At 39.3% G+C, this 21,221-nt stretch overlaps 1 protein-coding gene across 3 annotated transcripts in view; it reads right to left on the bottom strand.

Moving 5' to 3' along the window:
• The window catches only part of SDK1 (sidekick cell adhesion molecule 1), a 411,662-nt gene extending 396,099 nt beyond the window's left edge, over positions 1-15,563 (bottom strand). For all 3 annotated transcript variants that reach the window (XM_030484559.1, XM_030484561.1, XM_030484560.1), the window contains exons 1-2: positions 15,448-15,563; positions 13,542-14,913 (exon numbers count right to left, since the gene is read on the bottom strand). In XM_030484559.1, the coding sequence (XP_030340419.1) occupies positions 13,542-14,001 (460 nt within the window). In that variant the 5' untranslated portion in view covers positions 14,002-14,913; positions 15,448-15,563. The remainder of the gene's footprint in view (positions 1-13,541; positions 14,914-15,447) is intronic.
• Positions 15,564-21,221: the final 5,658 nt, after the last annotated feature.

Raw genomic sequence — 21,221 nt, 5'->3', positions numbered from 1 at the left:
AACCACCCAACACAACTGAAGCTTTCAAATGCCTGAAGAAAAACTATTAAGAATTTTATACCAGTAACACACGTTTGAAGCTTATAACCCTTCAAAGTATTTTAAAGTAAAAATCAGCATGTCAGAGAATGTTTCTAACATGTCAGCTCACTCTACGTCAAAGTGACTTCTAACATGTCAAACTCACTCTACAAAGTTAGAATGTTTCTAACATGTCAGCTTTATGGAACATAGGCTAAAATTAAAATCACCTACTTTTATACATCACATTATGATATTAGTAAAATTACATTAGTTATCATGTTTAACCAAGCCATATAAATCTTAACCTTCCTTTTTACAATATTAGTTTAGATGGTCATTAGTTTTCTTCTACCAAAAGGATTCATTGTAATTAGCCTAATAACTTTCCCAAGTTCTAAAATATAGAAGATGTATTCTATAGGAAGAATAATGTATTCTAAGGAGGGAAAAAAGACACCTTTTTATGCATCATGTAATAATGCACTTCATTTTTCTTCCCACAAATTTAAAAGCCCACTTCATAAATGACCGCGAGTGATGATAGACCATCCTTTACCAAGGACTCAAAGCACAAAGGTTTCAAAGAGCTTGAAACCTGTTGCCTTCAGCTGTTTCTTCAAAGATGGTACATCTGAAAGACCAGACCTCTTTGTTTCTGAAAGAACTGCTGCACACATAATGACATGAAAAAGCAGCACTAAGTAACTGGATAACCACAAGTATTTTGACTCTAACATGATAATGTTTCACGATGCAGACTTAGGAGATCTGAAATCTCCATTTAAGATCATGCAATTTCATACAGTTTCTCTCAGTCAATTTACAAGGTACAAAATGAAGCTACATTTAGATGCAGACATAAACACAAATTATGGTTAGAAATCTGAAAATCTGCAATATATGCATCTGAATCACAAAAATTAATTTTATAGCCCCCTCCAGTAAATTACAGGATCACACATAACACAAGATGCTGACATTAATGTCATTATCTGAAACAAAAAAAGAAATATGCCACCCTGTTGTATGTCATTTGGCTTCAGAACAGCATCTTAATGTTTATTAAGGTCACATTGTAGATAATTACTTCAATATCATTGTTTTCACATAGTTTTAGACAACTAAGAAAGGTTATAAAGGACCATTATGTGTATAACTGCAACAACTAACTAAATGTGAAGCTAAAACTCTTAAAATGCATTCTATTTTCCCTCCAACATAAAGAAAATGGAGGTTTTTTTGTGGGGAAGTTTGAAGGGTCTATAAAATTAAATATGGATTGACTGCACAGAGCAGAATGAGTATTTTAAAACTCACTCTACAAAGTTAAAAATTTTGACTTAAAATATCAGAAGCATTTTTAAATTAATTTTGAGGAATTTATGTGAAACGGGAACAAACCAACCTCACAAAAGGAAGGAGAAGGCCTCCAAGATGAGTGTTGTAAAACTTGAGATGTTGTTAGAGGGCTTTAGTTAAGGCTGGGCACTATTCATACTATCTCTGTAGCTTACCTCCATGGCTTTTTCTTTTGCTTTATCATTGCTTCTGGCAGCAGAATTTAGAGGAGCAGGTGAAGGCAACTGAGTAGGGGAGAAGGAACTAAAAGTGGAAATTATTGCTAAAACAATATTTTCCTTTTTACATTGCACCCCGAGGGTCACAGTTCTGAACACTATAAGGGTACAATTATTTAATTCAAAGCCAAATGATTCAAAACATTCTTTCAGAGGTGCTAAAATAACCTGTTAAAAAAGAATTATTAAAAACAGGGCAGAGGCATTGAAATGTAATTTTGGAAAATTATGCAAAGCATTAACATGCCTAATAATAATATGTTAATTTAAAATGTCTTCCTATGTAGATGTAATACTTTGCCTAGCAAAATCAAAAAAAGTAAAAGAACTTCTGATCAGCATCACTAGTAGGACTTCAGAGGGCTTGGAACACACTGAAGGCTTCAAAAATCCCCAATATATCAATCACTATGGACGGTTCTTCATATTTACAGTACATTCTACTTGTCAGCTTCCTACACAAGCTCTGACTAGCCCTGTCTTGTGATTTATTTGCCTTGATGCAGCATCTGACCAAGCATGCACACACACAGTTGGTTCAGCATGTAGCCACTTCTCCAGATTTTCAAGGCAGCTGAAGCTGTTAGATGTCTGGAAAAGGGACTGAGAGCTGCAAATATGTATGAAATCGATATTTGCCTTTCAAACAGAATAAAAGATTTGACTGAATTATAAGAAACCTGTATCTGACAACTCAGGTACTGGTTTGGGGAGCTCTTTCAATCAAGTAGTTATGCCCTTAGAACAGCACTATATCTGGTCTTGGAACAAAACAAACGTAGCAAACATTTTCTTTCTTTACGGAATTAGATGGTATCCACTGTTTTCGTCACATGTTAATTGTTCCAACAGAACTCTTCTGGTAAACTCACAGATATGGATGTTAATTAAATTCAACTCAAGTGTGAGTGACAAGTAGATGTATTGCAGGTGCCCAACACCAACACTCACTAATTGGTTATAAAAAACGTGCAACATGCCATAATTCACCAAAGCACCAGTTCCTAATCACTTCATGCTGCAATGAAGTTCAAGTAAACATGAGTAGTTATGCCATTAATTCTAATAAAGTGACAGCTAACACTTACTCCACTATGACGACCACTTGCACAGAAGCTGGCTTAGCAGGATTTATAACGTCCAGCAGCTTGCTAGAAAGATATTTAGAACACTAAGAGTTCTTGTTCTTATACGTAAGAACATTTGGTCACATGTAAGTGTGGAAATCCAAAAATACTCAGCACTTTATGAAAACTTTGACCTCATTTGTATTAAACCATCAGGACAGATATTAAATAATATCACTGATCATTTATTAACCTAATAACTCTCTTTGACGAGACTGCACAAGCACAAACTGACAGTTACTCTTTTCCTCCCAAGCTCTAACTGAACAACAGAATAAAATTAGAAGATGAAAAACACTGTCTCTGTCTCCCAATTCACCTGCCACCAATTCATACTGATAAATCACTCCCCTTTACTACAATGGGTGAAAGCTTTTGTATTTTGTCATTTGTAATTATAGAAAAATAACTCCTATGTACTGATGTTTGATTTAATCCCCCATTTATTTACTCTCACAATGAAACTAATGATTTAAAGGGCAATGAAAACACAATGCTACTTAGTGAGAGTAGAACCTAGACCAAAGAATATCCTTCCTTCCTCCGTTGAGCCCATTTGGGCTCAGCCATTTAGAGGAAGCCACCACTGCTGCTGAGGTAATTTTAAAAGCTCTATCTGCCTACAGCTTCCTCTGCTGACAGCTTTTAGTTTCATTTGCCTGTGGTTTAGTTGTGTTTTTGTCTCTTCTCACTGACTGCCAACTTATAGAGGAAATTGCCTATAGGAAGGAAATTTTAAACCAGATGTATTCAGCATAATGTCAGACATATACAATAAATTGAGAAAGGTTTTATATCTCTATTTGGTCAAAGAGTGTTTAGGGTGAAAGCAGTATAACATTTGTTGGTGCCATCAAGCTCCCATTCTGCACTGTTATTGGTGAAAAGTACCCATCTCTGCCTATGAGATCAAGATGGTCCAATTGCTGAGCCAGTTTATATTTTCTCACTGGCTGCTCCACTGATTTTTTTAAAGTGGAGCTCAACAATTTGAAAATGCCAAAAATTGAAGTTTTAGATCTTACCCAGATTTATGTAACAGAATTAATAAAATTTGCACTCTTCAAATTTGAACAGACACAACAGTTAACATTGTAGATTTGTACTGACACCAGCATGCCATAAATATGTCTGTTGAGGCTTTGGGTAGCAGAAGACATAGCTATATCTGGTATACAAAAGCTGAAAATTATACTATGAGAAACCTGAATGGGATTGACAAGGTATCATTTTAATTATGATACATTTACATAGTGAATGTAACGTCGAATTACCAGCACTTAAAACTTTTGAGGATGACATGACAATCATTAACTCAGAATTCTCAACTGAAGATTCAGAAAAATATGCACAAATATTTGACCCATTCAATGCTAATAATAAATCATATATAATGACAATAATTAAATCTGAGGAAGATTGCTATCAGCACTAGTATAGAGGATCTTGAAATAAAGATGTTAAGTACTACATAAATGATTTCAGGATAAGTTTTCAAAACGCACAGGTATGAAATCTGCCTCGCTCTGTTATTCATTGCTACTTCACACTTGTGGATACATGGAAGATTTATTCTCAAAGTCCTGAAGTACTTTGCGCTGATGACTTCATCGCACAATAGCATCACAGCTACTTTGTTAATAGAATTAAGGCAGAATTATTAATCTATTCTCCCATTTCTACGAACAGAAACCCTAAAAAGTGAACTTTTAGCCTTGTTGTATGGATAACAAGCACTAGCATGATTAGGCTTTGGGAACAGGCCTTCTCTCAGGCTACAACTTTCAGTAAGTTACTATACAACATATGCATTCTTTTGAAGAGGAAAAAAAAACCTCACATGCCTCTCAGTAGTTCTTCTAAGCTAAGAATCCTGCATATTAGTTCCAAGAAAGAAGACAGTACACAATTAAAAAAACTGTAAGATAACTAAAAAAAAATGTTGTCTTTCTCTTTAAAAAACTGTTACTTTAAAAATGATGGTTGCAAATGCCGTAGCAGGAAATGAATTTAACAATAATCCAAAGATTTTTCCCCATTTAAGATTTCTTAAGAATTTAAGAATGTCTGATGTTGCTCATAATAAAAAAGTAACTAGTTATGTTTATAAAAAGTAGAAGCTACAGGGAAATGGGAAATTAGTTGACGGCATTCACCTTAAATCTGGTGTCTGAAGTGGCACATATTAAAATGATTTTTAAAACTAACTTCAGTTACTCCCTCTTCAAAAACAAAAATAACTTCTTCATGGCAATAAAAATAGCAAAAGGTAAAACACAGAAGTAACAGTTCCTGATCTCTTGCCCCTTAGTCTTATCTGACATTTCTGAAAAACAATGCCAAGGATAATCTACCATTAAACAATCTTTCTGATTATCTGTAGCGAACAAGGTCTTCCAGCACAACAAAAGCCCTGCTTCAGGTAATACAAGCGTCCCAGAAAAGCCATTCTGCGCCCAGTTAGAGGATAACTAAGGAATCTATTCTACATTTCCCATGTAGAAGCAGTTTTACACTATCACCTCAGCCTTTTACTAGCAGTAGGTATTACTTGTATTACAATAGCATGTAGGAGCAATAATCAGAGACTAGAAGCACATTGTGATAGAGGCTTTATCAGCCTGGGACAAATAAATGAAGTAAATAGGGGACACAGAGAGACACACAGATGGGCATACATGCGAACAAAAAGACAGTCTTCATTATGGGACAACAGTATTTTCAGTGCATTATCAGCTGAGCTACTGTAAAAGTTTCTTTACGCAGCATAGAAAGGGTGCTTGAAGACTTTAAAGGACATATTTGTTCACAGACAAAGAGCTTCTAAACAATGGTGACAGCAGGGAAGAAAGCAACAGGGTGCTATTTTGTGAATGTTACATTAGCACGATAGAGTAGAATCTGGTTTGTCAGTCTCTTGATACTGAAGGAAAGAAAAATCCTGAACAATCAACAGGAATAGTTGTACCTTTACACGCTCAGATTCAAAAAGTCTTAAAATTACACTAATCAGTCCACACATTCAGAAATACTGACAGAGAATTCCCCTTAACCTCCTCCTACCCTTCAATACTACACCAGTGTGTCACTTGCCATGTGTTCCATGTTAGGATAAAGGTATTATCTTTGAATTGCAAGTATAGCATAGCACCACATATTTCTTTTCCAATCACTGCATACCATTTAGTTATTTTAGAAGTATTTAGTCATGACTGTCCTTTGCAGTTCTTGACAGATAAGAAGTAAGAAACAAGGGTCATTCCTCAATGTGCAAAGAAGATAGCAATGAGTGTGTTGTACCGAGTCTGTATTTAGCACAAATGTTAGGTGAACATACAGTACAAGTACAACAAAAAGTGTTTTTTCTCTATGTCTTAACATCTGAAATATTTGCATTATAGTTCCATCATTTTCTTAGTATCTTCCCCTAAAAGGTAGCAAAACTACTGAGTAGATTTCCTATGAATTTAATGCCAAAAACACGTATGAAAGCCATAACATTCTTGCCTAATAAATATACAAAGTTAGACAAATGCGAATCTGAGGGTGAAAGTAGTGTCTACCAGATCATCTGATTCTTTGTGTAATAAGTTGCAAACTTCAATTTCAGCCTGGAATCAATGTGGGACCATTCTGGCAACATGTACTGAAGCTATGTATCATTATTCTCTACTTTCTGGTCCAAGAGGGCTATACCCTACAAACTATTTTTTAGATAACTTGTTAGACCTAGGAGTTTATTAGAAAAATATATGGCTTATGACTTGAAAGACCATAAAGTGGTTTAAAGAGACCTAGGGGACAGTGATTTATCTATCAGAATCAACCTTCTCTTCAGGCTGCCGCAATAGAGCATGGAAATGTGAAAAACAGGATTAAAGATTGAAGTTATCTGCTTAAAAACCAAAAGTGCTTTATCATTCATCAAAAGTGACACTTCAGAAGTTATCTGGATGGTGTGACATAAGACTGTACAATCCATTTCCACGTTTTGCATAAAGTGGTGTTACAGACTTCCTTTTATCAGAGTAGTTGGAGCTCACACCGCCATTTTTACCTCCTGAATCTGTGTATTAGATACAAATGTTAAAAAGTAATACCTGTGGAATTTGCAGTTTAAGTTACAAAGTTTCTTTTTTTAAGGCAAATATATTATTCCCATAATAGCCTAGAGAATTGAGATATACAGGGATTAAAAGGAATATTCGTATTACCTAAGTTTGGCACTTACCTTACAAGCTTAGGTTAGGAAGACTTTCTTTAGGAAAACTTCATCTAACAGAGGGAGAAGCTCACTGAAAGGGTCTTTCAGAGAAGAAATCCAAAGTTAAGTCTTCTAAACCACCCTTTTAAAGGCAGTAACCTTTCTATTTTCTGCCCAGGCACAGCAGCCTCCAGGTGTTTTTCAGAAGTCAGGCAGTGTCCATTCCCTTGTGTTTTGTCTGAGCCTGAAAAGTCTCTGACAATTTAAACAGATCTCAGTGATGGCTGCCAGGGTCATGCCCGCTGGCCATCCGTTCCCATTGCCTCTTCTGCATTGTCCCTGATGCTTTGTGTGACCCCAGTTTGAGCTAGTTCAGGGAGCTAAACAGATGAAAATTAACTTTAAAAACACTTTCCTTAAAAAGCCTAGATCTACATTTTTAATATTACTGAGGCTGTCATTTGTATTACACCCCAGGGGCATTTCACAGATAAACTATATGATCAGCAACAGACTAGAATATATTCTAGTAATAGATTTATTATTTTTTGTAGCAAGGGGAGAACAAAAAATAACCCTTAGTAAACCAAAAATACTAATGCTCAAGATACAGTATACAAATATGTATGTCTAGAAGCCAAGAATTTGTGTCATGAATAAATCTTACCAAAAGTTATATATGTTTAAAAGTAATTAAGTTAGTATGCACATTAAAATAAAAGGTTCTTTGCTTCTCAGCTATGTAACCCCTTAAACTCAGACCTGCAAGTGCTACATGAACTAATTCCTATAGAACATATTGGAAGTTCCAGGGCTGTGATATTCCAAAGGCCATGTCCGTAAAGGAACTGGAAGGTTTTTTACATGAAAAAAATTTTATCGCATTTATTTAACACCTATTTATAACCAATAAACTGAGCAAACACCACATTTCCCATGTGTTGGGAAAGCACACCAACTACTGCACATCTCCAATTTAGTAAATACGTCTAGGCTACATATGAGGCCACTTATCAGAAGAGTCCTAGGGAATAAGAATTATGGAATTGTCTGAAATAGTCTGTAATAAGACCAACATCAGCACAGCCAGAAATAACTCCAGAAACCCCAACTTCTTCGGGAACAGACCTTGACGAAGTTATATTTTTGTTCTACATGAGGTGTATGGGTCATTTTTGAGACACATGGAGCAAAGATCTTCATTCACTAGAAAATACTCCACAGACAGAAATAGAAATCAAGTCCCACCAATCACTTGCTTTCCAGCTGTAATAACTGTAAGTAGTCTAATCCTTAGCCACACTATAGCTTCTAACAGTTCTTCCTTTAGTCCCCACAAAAGTCTTCCTGGGCTGAATTTAAAAGATTTGAAGTAAATGAAAGATGGAGCCACTGACCAGCAAACAAAATACTGAAAAATTGATCAGTGAGCAGTATTCATCTTAGTTCTGACTAATGTAGACAGTAAACTAATATGTATCAATTTAAACTTAATCATAACACAGACATAAAGAATTCAGATTAAAGATGCACAAGCTACCTTAGTTCTGGCATTCTCTAATCTCTCCAGAAATCTTATAAAAATTATTCTAGTTTATAAGTTATAACTTCAAGAAAACACAATTTTGAAAAGACTGACAAATCATCAATTTGTTCATTTGAGATTATTTAAATACATATTCCGTATGTACCTGTGAAGAGGGAAGTAACAAAGGTCTTGTTCTGCAATGAACCCTACATGAACAAGACTTTGCTCCATGAGGAACTAATTGCCTCTAGTCTGCCCACAGATCCCTTACAGAAGAAAGGTCCAAGTGAGCCAAATAACCAGGTCATTCAGAATGGGATGTTCAGGTAAAGCGGTATCAAAGTCACTAAATGCATGAAAATCTTCTGTTTGAATCTAGAGTGTGTTCAAGACTTGTATTTATGTGCTGGTAAGAACAATAAAACAACAAAAAAAAAAATCCCTCTGAGACATACAGAAGCCGAAGGCCTGCACTTAACAGCTTCCTAATAATTCCCTTTAAGATTGTTTATTAAAATTTCTATGGTTTGTTTAATCAGTAAACAATCTTTAAAATATTAGCCAATACTTGTCTTTGTTGTTCAAAACATATGACTATGCACAGAGATGACAGGACCTTCCAGAACAACCTTTCAAGGTCTATGAGACACAGATCCCCTTCCATTCTTCTTAAGTGATGTGAAAGTCACACAGCGTAACTGCCAGAATCTCTCTAAAGGTTAGTCCTGGGCTAAGCATCTTCTGGTAATGCATCAAAACAATACTGATAAACACCTATTACATATGCTCTTCCTTCACCTTTAATAGTACTGTTACACTGCACTCTCAAGAAACCCTGTACTTAAAGTGTTACTGAGATATATACACATCTTTTTGAACTTGCTTTGAGAAGTCCTGAGAATAAGCCATTTTTCAGCAGAATATAAGCATATAAACCAAACCTACATTTACCACAGTAGAGTCAGAAGTCACATGATATGGCCACAGAAAAAGCCAGCTCTTTCCACCCCATTTCTATTTAGACCCGGCTTGTATCTACTCCTCCAGATCAATTTTTCAATTATTATGATTATATACACAAAGAATTCACCCGTCTAAAAACTAGCACATACTTAAAATGTTCATCTAAAGAAAGGGAACACAAGAGGTAAATCCAATACAAATTAATGAGTTTCCAATAACCAGTTACAGAATCTTTTTTGGAATTAGAAATGCATCATTCTACACTTAATTCAGAATGCTCTTCACTCTCCACTAAGTATTGCCCTCGCATTTAACCGTTTCTGTTCTTCCAACAACTACATACTCTACGCAAGTTGCTTATCATCTCTGCATCTAATGCAGTTTGAAATTTGCTTGAAAACACTTCCTACACTTAGCATATTTAGAAATTACACCACACCAAATATTTGAATTAAAAAAGTTGGGCCCCAGAAACACTTCCTTCTATCTACCAAGTCATGGCTTCTGTCAAAGTGTAATAGATATCAATATCACCTTAAATGCACATTCAGGTACACGTAGAATTCTGAATTACAGATTTGATCAAGGTGCATAAAAAAGATTACACTTCCATTGCTGTAAAACTAAGAGAAATCAGACAAGCTTCTCTTTCTTAATATTTAAAGATACCCATCTCCTGCAGGAAAAGCTTAAAGCTTTGCACTGCTTTTATCTATTCTGAAATCATTCTGAACAACAGCCATCAATCCCAGGGAGTATATTTTTTAAGTATTTTTTCACTCTTCAACAAAAGTAAGACATTGGGAAGGCACTTAAAGCCATTAAGATGCATGTAGAGTAGCCTCTAGCAACTTCCAACCTATTTAAACAAGCAGAATTTTTCTATTTCCATACAAATATTCTAGTATTTTAGTAAACATTTTGTACCTCAGCAGGCATCAGTGTTTGTTAATCTCATACATAACTAATAAATTCCAATCCTACAACGACCTCCATGGATTCAACAGGACTATGCCCAGGCACGCTAGACCCCTGAGCTAGACGTCACTGCAGGAAAATGTTCTTCTAAGTAGAGCAGCCAGTTACTGTGTGGAAATTATTCACTTCTACCATCACCTTGCAAATTCTAATTTGATAATTATAGTGATTATCAATTAGCATCTCATCACTATTTGATGACACACAATGACTTGAGGCTAACTAGCACCTAATACTCAAATTTAACAAAACTGCCAAGAAAAGAGGCGCCATGGCAGAGGCTGGCAGGCATAAAGAACTGAGTAAACAAAGAAATGTGCAACAGTTTTCAGGCTCTTACAGGTTAATTTTTCTGACAAGCTTCCCATTCACAGACAGGCCAATGTAGTGGTGGGATACACACACTCTGAACAGGCATCTCTGCAGGTCTGCAGCCACTATAGGCGCAGGAGAACCATCCCTGGCTGCCCTCATGGGACAGGCCACAACCTTTGTCATCCGTACATTTTTTCCACCCAGAAAATCACTCCCACAATGAGGTCTCTACTGATACTACTACGGTTCGAAGAGAATGCTTTAATACTCAGTGCAATAAACCACTGTATGCTCTGAAATAATTAAATTCACTTTGAAAAGGAAAAAGAAATCAAATAAATCATTATATCTAATTATGTAACACAACTACCAGAAGACAGGCAAGCTGAAGAGCTAAGTACAAAATGAATTTACAAGTGGTTTTATCTACAGTTTCCTTCAGATCTGCTTTTACCAGGATGATCATTCAAGTATTGGAGAATACTCAACCAACCTGTTGCAGTTGAAAATCTTCTATTCACCTTACAGTACAAACACTTAATCTCAACAACTTTATCTAATCTGTTTCCTATGAACTAAGAACCTGTATCTCAGTATGCCTGAAATATTTATTTCTTTAATGCTGAAGTAGTTATACGGAAACATTAGCTGGTTATAGCATAGGATTATGATTCATTCAAAACAGCCATGGCCCATATATTCAGAATGTTCATTTTTTTTATCATATAAAAAGACTGGAGTCATGTAATTCTCTCATGCATATGACCACATCATTCCATTAAAAACCTTATGTGGCTGTAGCAAGATTTCCATTTTGAAGGACTTTTATGAAAATTTTTGTCACTTTCTCTCTAAAGTAAATTTTTGCATAAAAATGACGAATGTATTAGGACCCATTAGAATTCAGAGCGCAGAAAGAATAGTAAGTTATGAATGAATACAAATTTTGTGAAAACCCAGTAGAAGCTCTCTGCATTATATAAACATAAAAAGGTATTTTGTTTCTGCATTATGAATTGTTGGATGTCTTCTAAACTCCGTATCTTTATCTGCACCAATGTTTCTCAGAAATAATGCTTCTCACTCTCTTTGCTTCCCCTTCCCCCTCTTAAATACTGATGTGTAAAACTAACTTGGTATTAGGACTTGACTTTAGGATACTTTGTAAACACTACATAACCCCCCCAAGATATGTATTACCTAAAACTGATACTACTGCAAATGCTTAGTAATCCAAAATATGCTATTGAAACATTTTTCTATACTATGTGCTAAACTAAAGTTTCAACTCGCTTTTTAATCCAGTAATACAGCTGGTTTACTACTAAACCACAGAAAACTGGTTTACATGGCATCTAAATTGATTCCTGAATCACTGGCACTTAAACCTGCCTTATATGAAAATTTTTTGCATTTTTAACATAAACAGCAAGAATCATGAGCATCTGTGTTCCAAAATGAAGCATCATGTTAGCATCTATCAATAACCAAAAAGAAAGAAGGTGAATTTTAATTTGCAGAGAGAATTATTTCAGGTATGTCTTGTTTCAGAATAACAATGCCCTTTTAGGGCTTGCAGGCCTCAGCATAAGTAGTTTGGGAATAGCAATGACAGCATAAACAAAGCACTGAGAAAGGTTTATGAGGGTGGAGTCCATTATTAAACACTGGATTAAAACTCTTCTGTATCCTGCGGCTCCAAACTTTCCGAGGATGCAGTAGTAAACCCTGAGCAAGCAAACTACAGCAGACTTGGCTTAAAACCCCTCTTCCTCAACACACAAGCCCATCCAGCTATTAAAACTGAATGCATCGCTGTTCCCTCTGAAATACTTGAAAACAAAGAACTAAAACACAAAGACCATTCCCCTTCATAGAGTATTAACTTCCGCTTTTAATAACTAACGCCTCGTCCCACACGATACAGTTCTGCATTGTCCAACACACACCACTTCAGTCAGACAATGCACACAGCAATAAAACTCAACCCAGCAAAGAAAGTGAAAGCTGCGTTTGTTCAGCATGTTATTTGGCGCAGCCAACTGTAATGCTTCTGCCTGCCATTTATTGTTTACTCTGTCAAAGGATTATTAAGAATTAGGCTACATTTGGCAATTTTTTGAGAAGGGAATTTACATCCAAAGTGACTGACACTTGATATTTAAAGTCTATTGGTGGACTCTGACCCTTCCTTTACAAGTGACTCATTTGACTGCAAGGATCTCTGATGTGGAAATGCTCAGATACGAATCAATTGCAGTTTTTGTCTCGGGTAAATGTTACTTGGCAATCCAAAAGAACCGAACAATGCTGGAACCGAGGTTCACATAGAATAGTATTCATATGTTTAAAGAATTCCTTTTACATGCCTGATTTACTTCTAGTTGGCGGATTTATGACTCCCCTTCTCCTAATAACTTATCTCAGTGCACAGTGTTTTTAAACACACACACACACACCAGCAGTTAACTCTTTTGCTGCCTAAAAGGACAGAAATGTGCAGACATATTTAAGCAAATTAAAAAAAAAAAAAGCAGGTTTGGTTCCGGTAGGGCTTTTGAGTCTCAGTGGAAGGTTGGGATAGGGGAAGGATAGGACAAGAAAGGGAGAGAAACACATAGGTACAGACTGCAAAACCCTGTTCCATAAAGAAACGACTGCGTGTAAGAAACGACCATTGCTAGATGAAATCAGCCCAGTACAAATTCTGCAGTTTACCTCTGACAAGGATAAACTAAAAGGGTTTCTCTGCACCCGAGCGAGATTCCCTTCCTCTGAGAAGGCAGATGCGGCATTTCTATAAACAAAAACGTCTCTAGCCCTACCTTGTGCCAGTGCTTGCAACATGTGGAGCTGAAGCAACAGAAACGCCCACCATCCCCGACAGAAGATGAAACAGAAGTTTAACTTTATCATCATTCCGCCTCGCCTGCTATTCCTCCGGGCAGTAATTTCGCGATCCACGGTTCTTGCCTCACTGCTCCCCATCCGATCCGACTGCCTGCCACTCCTGACAGCACTTTGGTCATTGCTCATTCCGCACCCCGAGGCCGGGCTCTCCGCGGTGGGGTGGGTACATCCCCCCCTGCCTTTGCCCCGCAGCCTGGGGGGAGCCGACCCCTCCACTTCACAGGAGCGGCGGACTCTTTGATTTGTGCTCACTCCGCATGCAGCCCGAAAGGAGCACTCCCCGTGCCTCCCGGTATGATAATCGCCACCTAAGTCAGTGTTTCTGGTGGAGGTATTTATTGCACCAAAACAACCAGTCAGAAATGTGAAACACATGTTTCTCCGCGCTGTCACATCCAATGCCTTCCACAGAGAGGGAGTAAGTTTATGGGCGTCAGTATTTCAGTAAATCCAGATCCCTCAGCACATCGCTAACAGAAACAGAGAGAGACTGATCCATCTCAGACACCAGCAGACAATCCAAAGAGTACCTTTCATACCGCAACGATGATGGAAACTGCTCCCCCCGTCATTTTTATGAAGCGTGGTGAGTTTTCCAGCATGTGTCCCATTCTCCTGTGAAAACCTTCCCAACAGAAGTATTAAAATTCTCGCAGCAGGAAAAAAAAGCGTTGAGAAAAAAAAACCCAACTAATTGAAAGTATCTCGTTATTCCTTGCACTAAGGATTTATTTCAGACAATTTCAAGATTAGCCATGCAGACAGGGTAGTCTCCAGATATCCCCGCAAAGCTCTGCATAGTTTATATTAATCCGATTTTCCTTTGGATACAAATCTCTACCGTCAATAGCAGGGTTTGAAGGGTCCTCGGGCAGGTAAACCGAGCAGCTCTGGCTGTGATTCCGGCTCGCTGTGCAGCCAGCCTGCCACAGGCCAGCGGCGATGTCACTTAAAACTCTCACGTTCAGCCGGAGGTAGGGAAAACCTCAGTCGATCATATCTCCCTCATCCCCCCCGAACACTGGTGCTGATGTCTCTCTTGCAGGCACGCCACGACAAAAAATCACCTCTAACATGTAAAGCGCTTTTTTTCTGGCCGGCTGTGGAGGCAGCAACGAAACAAACGCTCAGCTGGAGAGTGTCCGGGGCGGGGGGAGGGATAATCTCCCGAAACAAACAGCAACAAGGTGAAATCCTTCCAGCTTTGCTTAGATGGACTCCTGCTCTCCTTGTTTATGCAGCCCAGGGATCCTGGTTCTTCCTCTGAGCGTCTCTCCCTCACAGAAGCTGTAAACACAAGAGGGGAAAGCGCTATCACAACAGCGGCGGCAATAAAACCCTACCGAAAAGAAAATATATAAATAAATAAAATAGGCGCTGGAGGTTCTACATTTAAACAATGCACCGGGTATTGTTTCAGTCCCGCCTTCCGAAAAGGGAAAAGTTTCATGGGAGATTCCCCCCCCTTATTTAAAAAGAAAGGATACGAGTAGTTATAAAAGAAGTGCACCCAGGATAAACGCAAGTTAAAAACAAAGCACCTAAGCGCGAAGTTGATAAAACACGGATCTTGTCTGCTCTCCCCCGCCCCCCAAGGCAGCCTAAACTTTTCTCTTCTCTTGCAGCACAAGCGCGGTTTAACCGCCTCCTGGTAGCGGGTCGCACCTCACAACACCCCCCATCAGCCTCCTACCTCCACCCCGCGTCCAGCCCCCTCTTCAGCTCCCTCAGCGCCGACTCCGCGCTGCCCGCCCCGTCTCCCTCACGTCCCTCCCTCCCTCCTTACAGCCCCGCTCCTCACCCCACCTTCCCCTGACCTACACCTCAACGGAGCCGTGTCTGTGAGGGGGAACATCCTCCGCGGACCTGAGGAGGGAGCTACTGAGGTGGGGAAACATGTGTGGAACCAAGAGGACTGGGCGAGAAGGGAGGGGGAGTGTTTCGGTACCGCTTTGCCGCCGGCTCTCCACAGAGACACCCCCGCCCCCCCAATCCCCTCAGCAGACACTGCCCCGCCGCCCGCGCGGGACCTGCCCGCCACCGCCCCGCCCGCCTCCAAGGCCAGGCCGCTGATTGGCCGGCAGGAGAAAGAAGAAGGGGGAGGCGGGGGGGCGGGGGAAAGAAGCGCGCGCGCCGGAGCCGCGCTCGCGCAAGGCGGGAGGGACGTCGCCGCCGCCGCCGCGTTCCCGCCGCTCGCTCAACGGCCGCGCGCTCAACGGCCGCGCGCTCAACGGCCGCGCGCTCAACGGCCGCGCGCTCAACGGCCGCGCGCTCAACGGCCGCGCGCGCGCGCCCGGCGGGACGTTTTCCCGCGTCCCCGCGCTCGCGGCGCCCCCCCTAGGCCTGTGCCGCGCTGCTGCTGGTGCCGCCGCCGCCGCTGCCGCTGCTGTTGTTGGTTCGAGTCCCGGTCTGGCGGCAGCGGCTGGCAGGGGGCACGCCAGGCACGCCCGGGAAGGCTGGGGTGCGGCTGCGTTCAGGCAGCGCTGTTCCCGGCAGCTATGGTTTTTTTTGTGAGTCAACGAGGAAAATAGCAGGTATGTGACGAAGCCAGAGAGCCCGGAGGTGCAAATTAACCCCCCTTCCTGCCCTTTGTGTGATGTCTCATTCAGCCCGAGAGGTTGGCAGCGCGGCGAAGTTTCAGAGCTCGGTTTGGTTTCATTCAGGGAGTTCAGAGAGTGTTTGAGGCGAAGATTGGCAGCGAGCTTCTGCTCTTTTTTCTCCTTTTTGACAAGCTGTCTCTTATGATAGAGCCGTGCAGGCAAACATAGTAAATTATCCTATTAAATGCAAGGTCATTTTTTTTGTGTTACCAACGGTTGGCATTATGGGTTTCTCAGTGAGGTGTGTTATTCAAGAATGCATCTTTTTACCGCGCCTTTGTTATTCTGTAGCATAAAAAAAGAGATGAAGTATCTTGACTGTTTCCACACCACCCCAGTGCAGGTGAACAGCAGTTACTAGTTATGTGATGATGTCCACCTTGTGTGCGTAACACATGCTCCACAGTTGTCCCTCTTTTATCCAGCCATCAAATCCAGCAAACTACTGATAATCTTTCCCCCTTGACCCTCCCTTTGCATCTCACAGGTAAATCTTGTCTGCCAAGTTCTCACCTCCACTGGTGCCTGCTCTAGTATCAAGCACGTTAATAAGGTTTGCGACATCCATTTTCTGCCCGCCCTTGTTTCCTGTGTGTTAAACCTTTTTATTCCTATGGTCAAGGAATTGCTGTACTTAAATTCTTCTCCTGACACCTTTTCCTGGTAACTGAAAGATATGAGATGTACTTAAACAGTCGTCTCGCCCTTGTGCTCCATAGGGTGCAAACAGCGTTTCTGTTGTATCTCTCACGCCATGCTTTCCTTTTTTTGTGCGTAGACCACATGAATGATTATCTACAGGTATCAGGCCCTAGCGCTTGTGATTTTCCCTTAAATATGTCTGTTTTGAGAACAATGCACAGTGAACCCAGATTGTTTTCAGCTGTGTTGAGAACTGACCTCAAGGAAGTAACAATCTGTTTGTAACTCCCATTGCGCCATTAATAGTCATTAATTTACTGCAGCATAAAGAAACTTTTGATTTAACTAATTTTGGGTGGGACTGATTTAACTGGAAATGGAAAGTGTATTTAATTGTGTTTGGTGGTTCATTTTTTTTTAAGTACCGTTAACAAAGGAACATAGAGCTGGTGATGGAAATTATAGCTTAAGATTTCAAAATCAGTTTCATCTATAAGAAGAGTACTCGCTGCTTCATTATGAGCAGGCCGCGGTGGTTATGTTGTTATAGTCTCAAGTCTGCTGAAAAGAGTCAAACTGTGGAGTTTTAAAACCAAGATGCTACCAAAGAGAAGTACTAATTTCTATTACCTTGAGTAATTTTAGTGAAAGCTTGTTTGCTCTTCAGTTCAACATGCGAATGTTAAGAATGGGAAGCTAACCTATTTTCATCGTTCAGGCCATGCTGTTTAAAAGTTCTTTAAATGTGGTCATGTCTTTTGTAGTTGCCAACTATACATCTTGGGTGAAATCTTTTCAGTTTATTTCCTTATTTTTAGCAATAACCATGTCACTTTGACATCTCAGGACAAAATTTGTGGTTGGTTTTGTAATGGTTTTCTATTTGCCTTGGTTGCAATAACTGTACTTAATAGTGTTTCAACCAGAAAAAAATTACCTCATGCCTTGTTATCTAGATTAGTAAAAGCATTTCAGCATTTTACTACCTTTGTTTTGTATCTGTTTCTATACTCTTCTATATGCATGTAACAAGTGAGGAACTAATCCATTTTAACACACGTATGGAATACTAGGAGAACAGCTCTTCTACCTGAAAAAGCAGAAACAACAAATCTAATGCTCATCCAGACTGAAAAAAAGAAAATGAGGGCATAGATTTTCAGGGACTTTGAAAGTAAGTAAAATAAAAGAAGCAGCAATGTAATTAGTTTCATTTAAAGGTGGAGAAAAGGAGGTAGAAAGAGGTTTTTTTCCAATGACTGTTGTGTTCTGCAGTGAGGTGTGAATATGGTAAATCTTCTAAGGGCTGCTGACTTTTGTATAATTAGTACAGAATGGTGGGACATTTTATTTACAGAAGTGGTGAGTCAGTGAGCCAAAAGAGAAAGGAATAGAAAGCTCCACTACTTAAGACAGGCTGCTTAATGAAAGGCAGCTTTCTAGCCAAGAAAGTGGAATCATGGAACTACTTCCAGAGCACAATCTTGCCACTGTTGTACACCCTTAATTCTTAGTTTCCTTTTACAAGAATTTATATCTTCTAGTGTATACTTTATTGGTTCCTTCTAGTATTTGGAGCTAGAAAACTAAGGGAGCTAAACTCCTTTAGAGTGAGCCGTCTCCTGTACAAATAATTTTATATGCTTTTTTGAGAGATGCAGCAGGTTGTTTTGATCTAGTGTATTTCCTGATGCAGCCACTGTTTCTTGCAGTCATTGATAAGTACTACCCAACTGGGATGTAGATTATACCAAATCAGAAGGTTTTTCAACCATGTAATCGCTATGGTTTGCTTGCCTACGTGAGTGCTGTCAGCCAAGGAATTATCCTGCATTCATTCTTCTACATATATATGATTAATATTGTATTATGGAGTATTTTCCACTACTGCGTTTCCTTGGATGATGACTTACTCTACCTGAAAGAGGGTAAAGAAAAAACCCTTACCAAAAACTTTGAGAGTTAGATGGAGAGAGATATGAACACTTCAGCAGGCAAAATGAAAATACCCTATTGCAACCTAAAAGTTAATACTCTAGTAAGATTTCATTGAAAGTAATGTAGAACAACTCATGTTTCTATTTCCTTGGACAGAAGGGTTTCCTACAGAAGGTATAGATCTTGTGGGTACTCTGAAAACACCATTTGGTGGTTTGTTCCTGCACTTCCATTTTCCTTTTCTCACAGATTTTAAGTGCAAGGCTCAGAAAGTGATTGTATTGACTACCATGGAGTTGTCCCAGCAGATTTCTATATTGCCTTTCCTTTTCTCCCAAGAGGGACAGTGCTTTAGAAAACAAGGAGTATGTGAGTAGCAAGTAGCTTCAAATGGGGTTGTTTTTTCGCCTTACTGAATCAACTTGAATGCAGTAAACTATTGGGATGGGGCTAAAATCTCCCTTAACAAGGGTATATTCCCAAGGGTCGCTAGCCAGCTGCTTTGCTTTTATGGTGTAAATATACTTCTACGTCAATAATGAACACTGGAAGAGAAGGAAAAAATATCACGTTACATAGCCAGAAGTCTCGGGAGGCATTAAACAATGACTTCACCATACTTCTGGAAGTATCTTCTGCAGTGAACACTGTCGCAAGAACAACTCCCATTAAATTTTACTGGGCTTAAATAACTTAATATGGTGTCAGTTTATAAAGCCCCAAACCAAACAGAATGACAGATTTTTGTTTTCTCCATGTGGTTTGAATTTACATAAAAGAAATTAGAATTAGATTTATATACCTCTTAGGCCTGATTTTAAATTCAGAAATGCTAGTGAACTCAGAGTTAAATTCCTTTGCTTCCTGCTTAATATGATTGTGCTTAGGAGTGTGGGAACAGAGGAGGCACAGTTGAAGGCACAGCAGTAAAAGTTGAGGGCAGAGTGAATGGATTCAAATGTATGCTTCATGGCTTTTGTAAGTCTGGGAGCTATCCTGATAGAGCTGTAGCACAGCTGTGTTTGTTCAATACAGTTAAGCTGATACGGACAATGTCTGTACAGTCAGGAGAAGGGGCTGGTGTAGTTTCTGAATTATCCCATCTCCTGTGTTATCCTCATGTAACAATAGGCTTTCCTATTTAGCTATCAGAAGAAATTCTCAATGACCTAGCCATCTTGCCCTGCTGTGTTTTATGGAGTAGAGTTAGTGAAGTAACATAAAGGATCAAGAAAACACGTTCCGTGTTTTTTGAAATGTAGACGTTTGAAAACATTCTTATAGCTTCCCAGAGGAAGACTACAGGGGCTGTAATGATTCTACTCCACACAAGTTTGTCTAGAATGTAGAGAGAGATCTTATTTTAAGAAGTCTGTGTCTTCAAACACCAGCTGGTCTGGCTATCCAGCCATGGGTTGCTGGGATTGCCCTTTCATGTTTCAGATGATGCCCCAGGCATAAGTGACCTGAGCGCTTTGAAGAATGCCTGAAATTGCCCATAAATACTAGAGAGGACTTTGGACAAAGACTAAATCTTTCGGTTGTACTTAACCTTTATAGTTACAAGTGCCATCTTGGGAACTTTCTCAACCTTCTAGCTGATTGGGGGGGGGGGAGGGAGGAAAAAAGCACAACCTGAAACCATAAGTACGAAAGAAATCTACTAAATTGGCACTGAATATTACTACTGAAACACGTTAATGCATCAACTTGCACTTGATCACACTTGGTAGAAGACTTTCAAAGATTACCATGAGACTGTAGGGAGTGTTAGCTGTTTTGGGTTTTTTTTCCCCTCTCGTCTTTCTTTTTTCTCCAGAACTGAAGCAAAAGCTATCTACAACATTAAAGGCTTCTGCAGGACGTGCTTAAGGTAGAACATAAAATGTTAAGCACTTTGAAATGAAACTAGATTTCGGCGTGTTTTCCATTCTTCAAAGTTGTAACTTTGATACTTTAAAAAAAAAAAAAAAAAAAAAAAGGCTAAAATAACTGCGTACCATGCAAGATCCAGTGTGATTTCTGTTGGTTTTCTTAATTTCCTGATCTTACTGTACAAAGATGCTATAATGTGACCATGGTTTCACTCAGCAAGGATGCTAGCTCAGTGGTGGTGTCTCCCCTGTGCTTACTCACAAAGATATTGTGAAGACTTAAACATTCTTGCAGTCCCTGGACAGCGTTGTAGAAGACTGTTTTAATCAAGTGCATGGGTCATTTTCAGATTGCCATGGTTTAACACCAGCCCTTGTTCACACACCACCACACCCCCCCAGGTGGCTGGGGAGGAGAATCAGGGAAAACAGGTAAAACCTGTAGGTTGCGATAAGAACAGTTTAATAATTGAAATAAAATACTATAATTGTAATGAAAAGGGAGACAACAAAAAGAGACAGAGAAATAAAACCCGAGAAA

This window comes from Strigops habroptila, chromosome 4, assembly GCF_004027225.2.
Source record: "Strigops habroptila isolate Jane chromosome 4, bStrHab1.2.pri, whole genome shotgun sequence".
In the NCBI taxonomy this organism is placed as follows: Eukaryota; Metazoa; Chordata; class Aves; order Psittaciformes; family Psittacidae; genus Strigops; species Strigops habroptila.
This window is presented reverse-complemented; position numbering and strand designations above follow the sequence as displayed.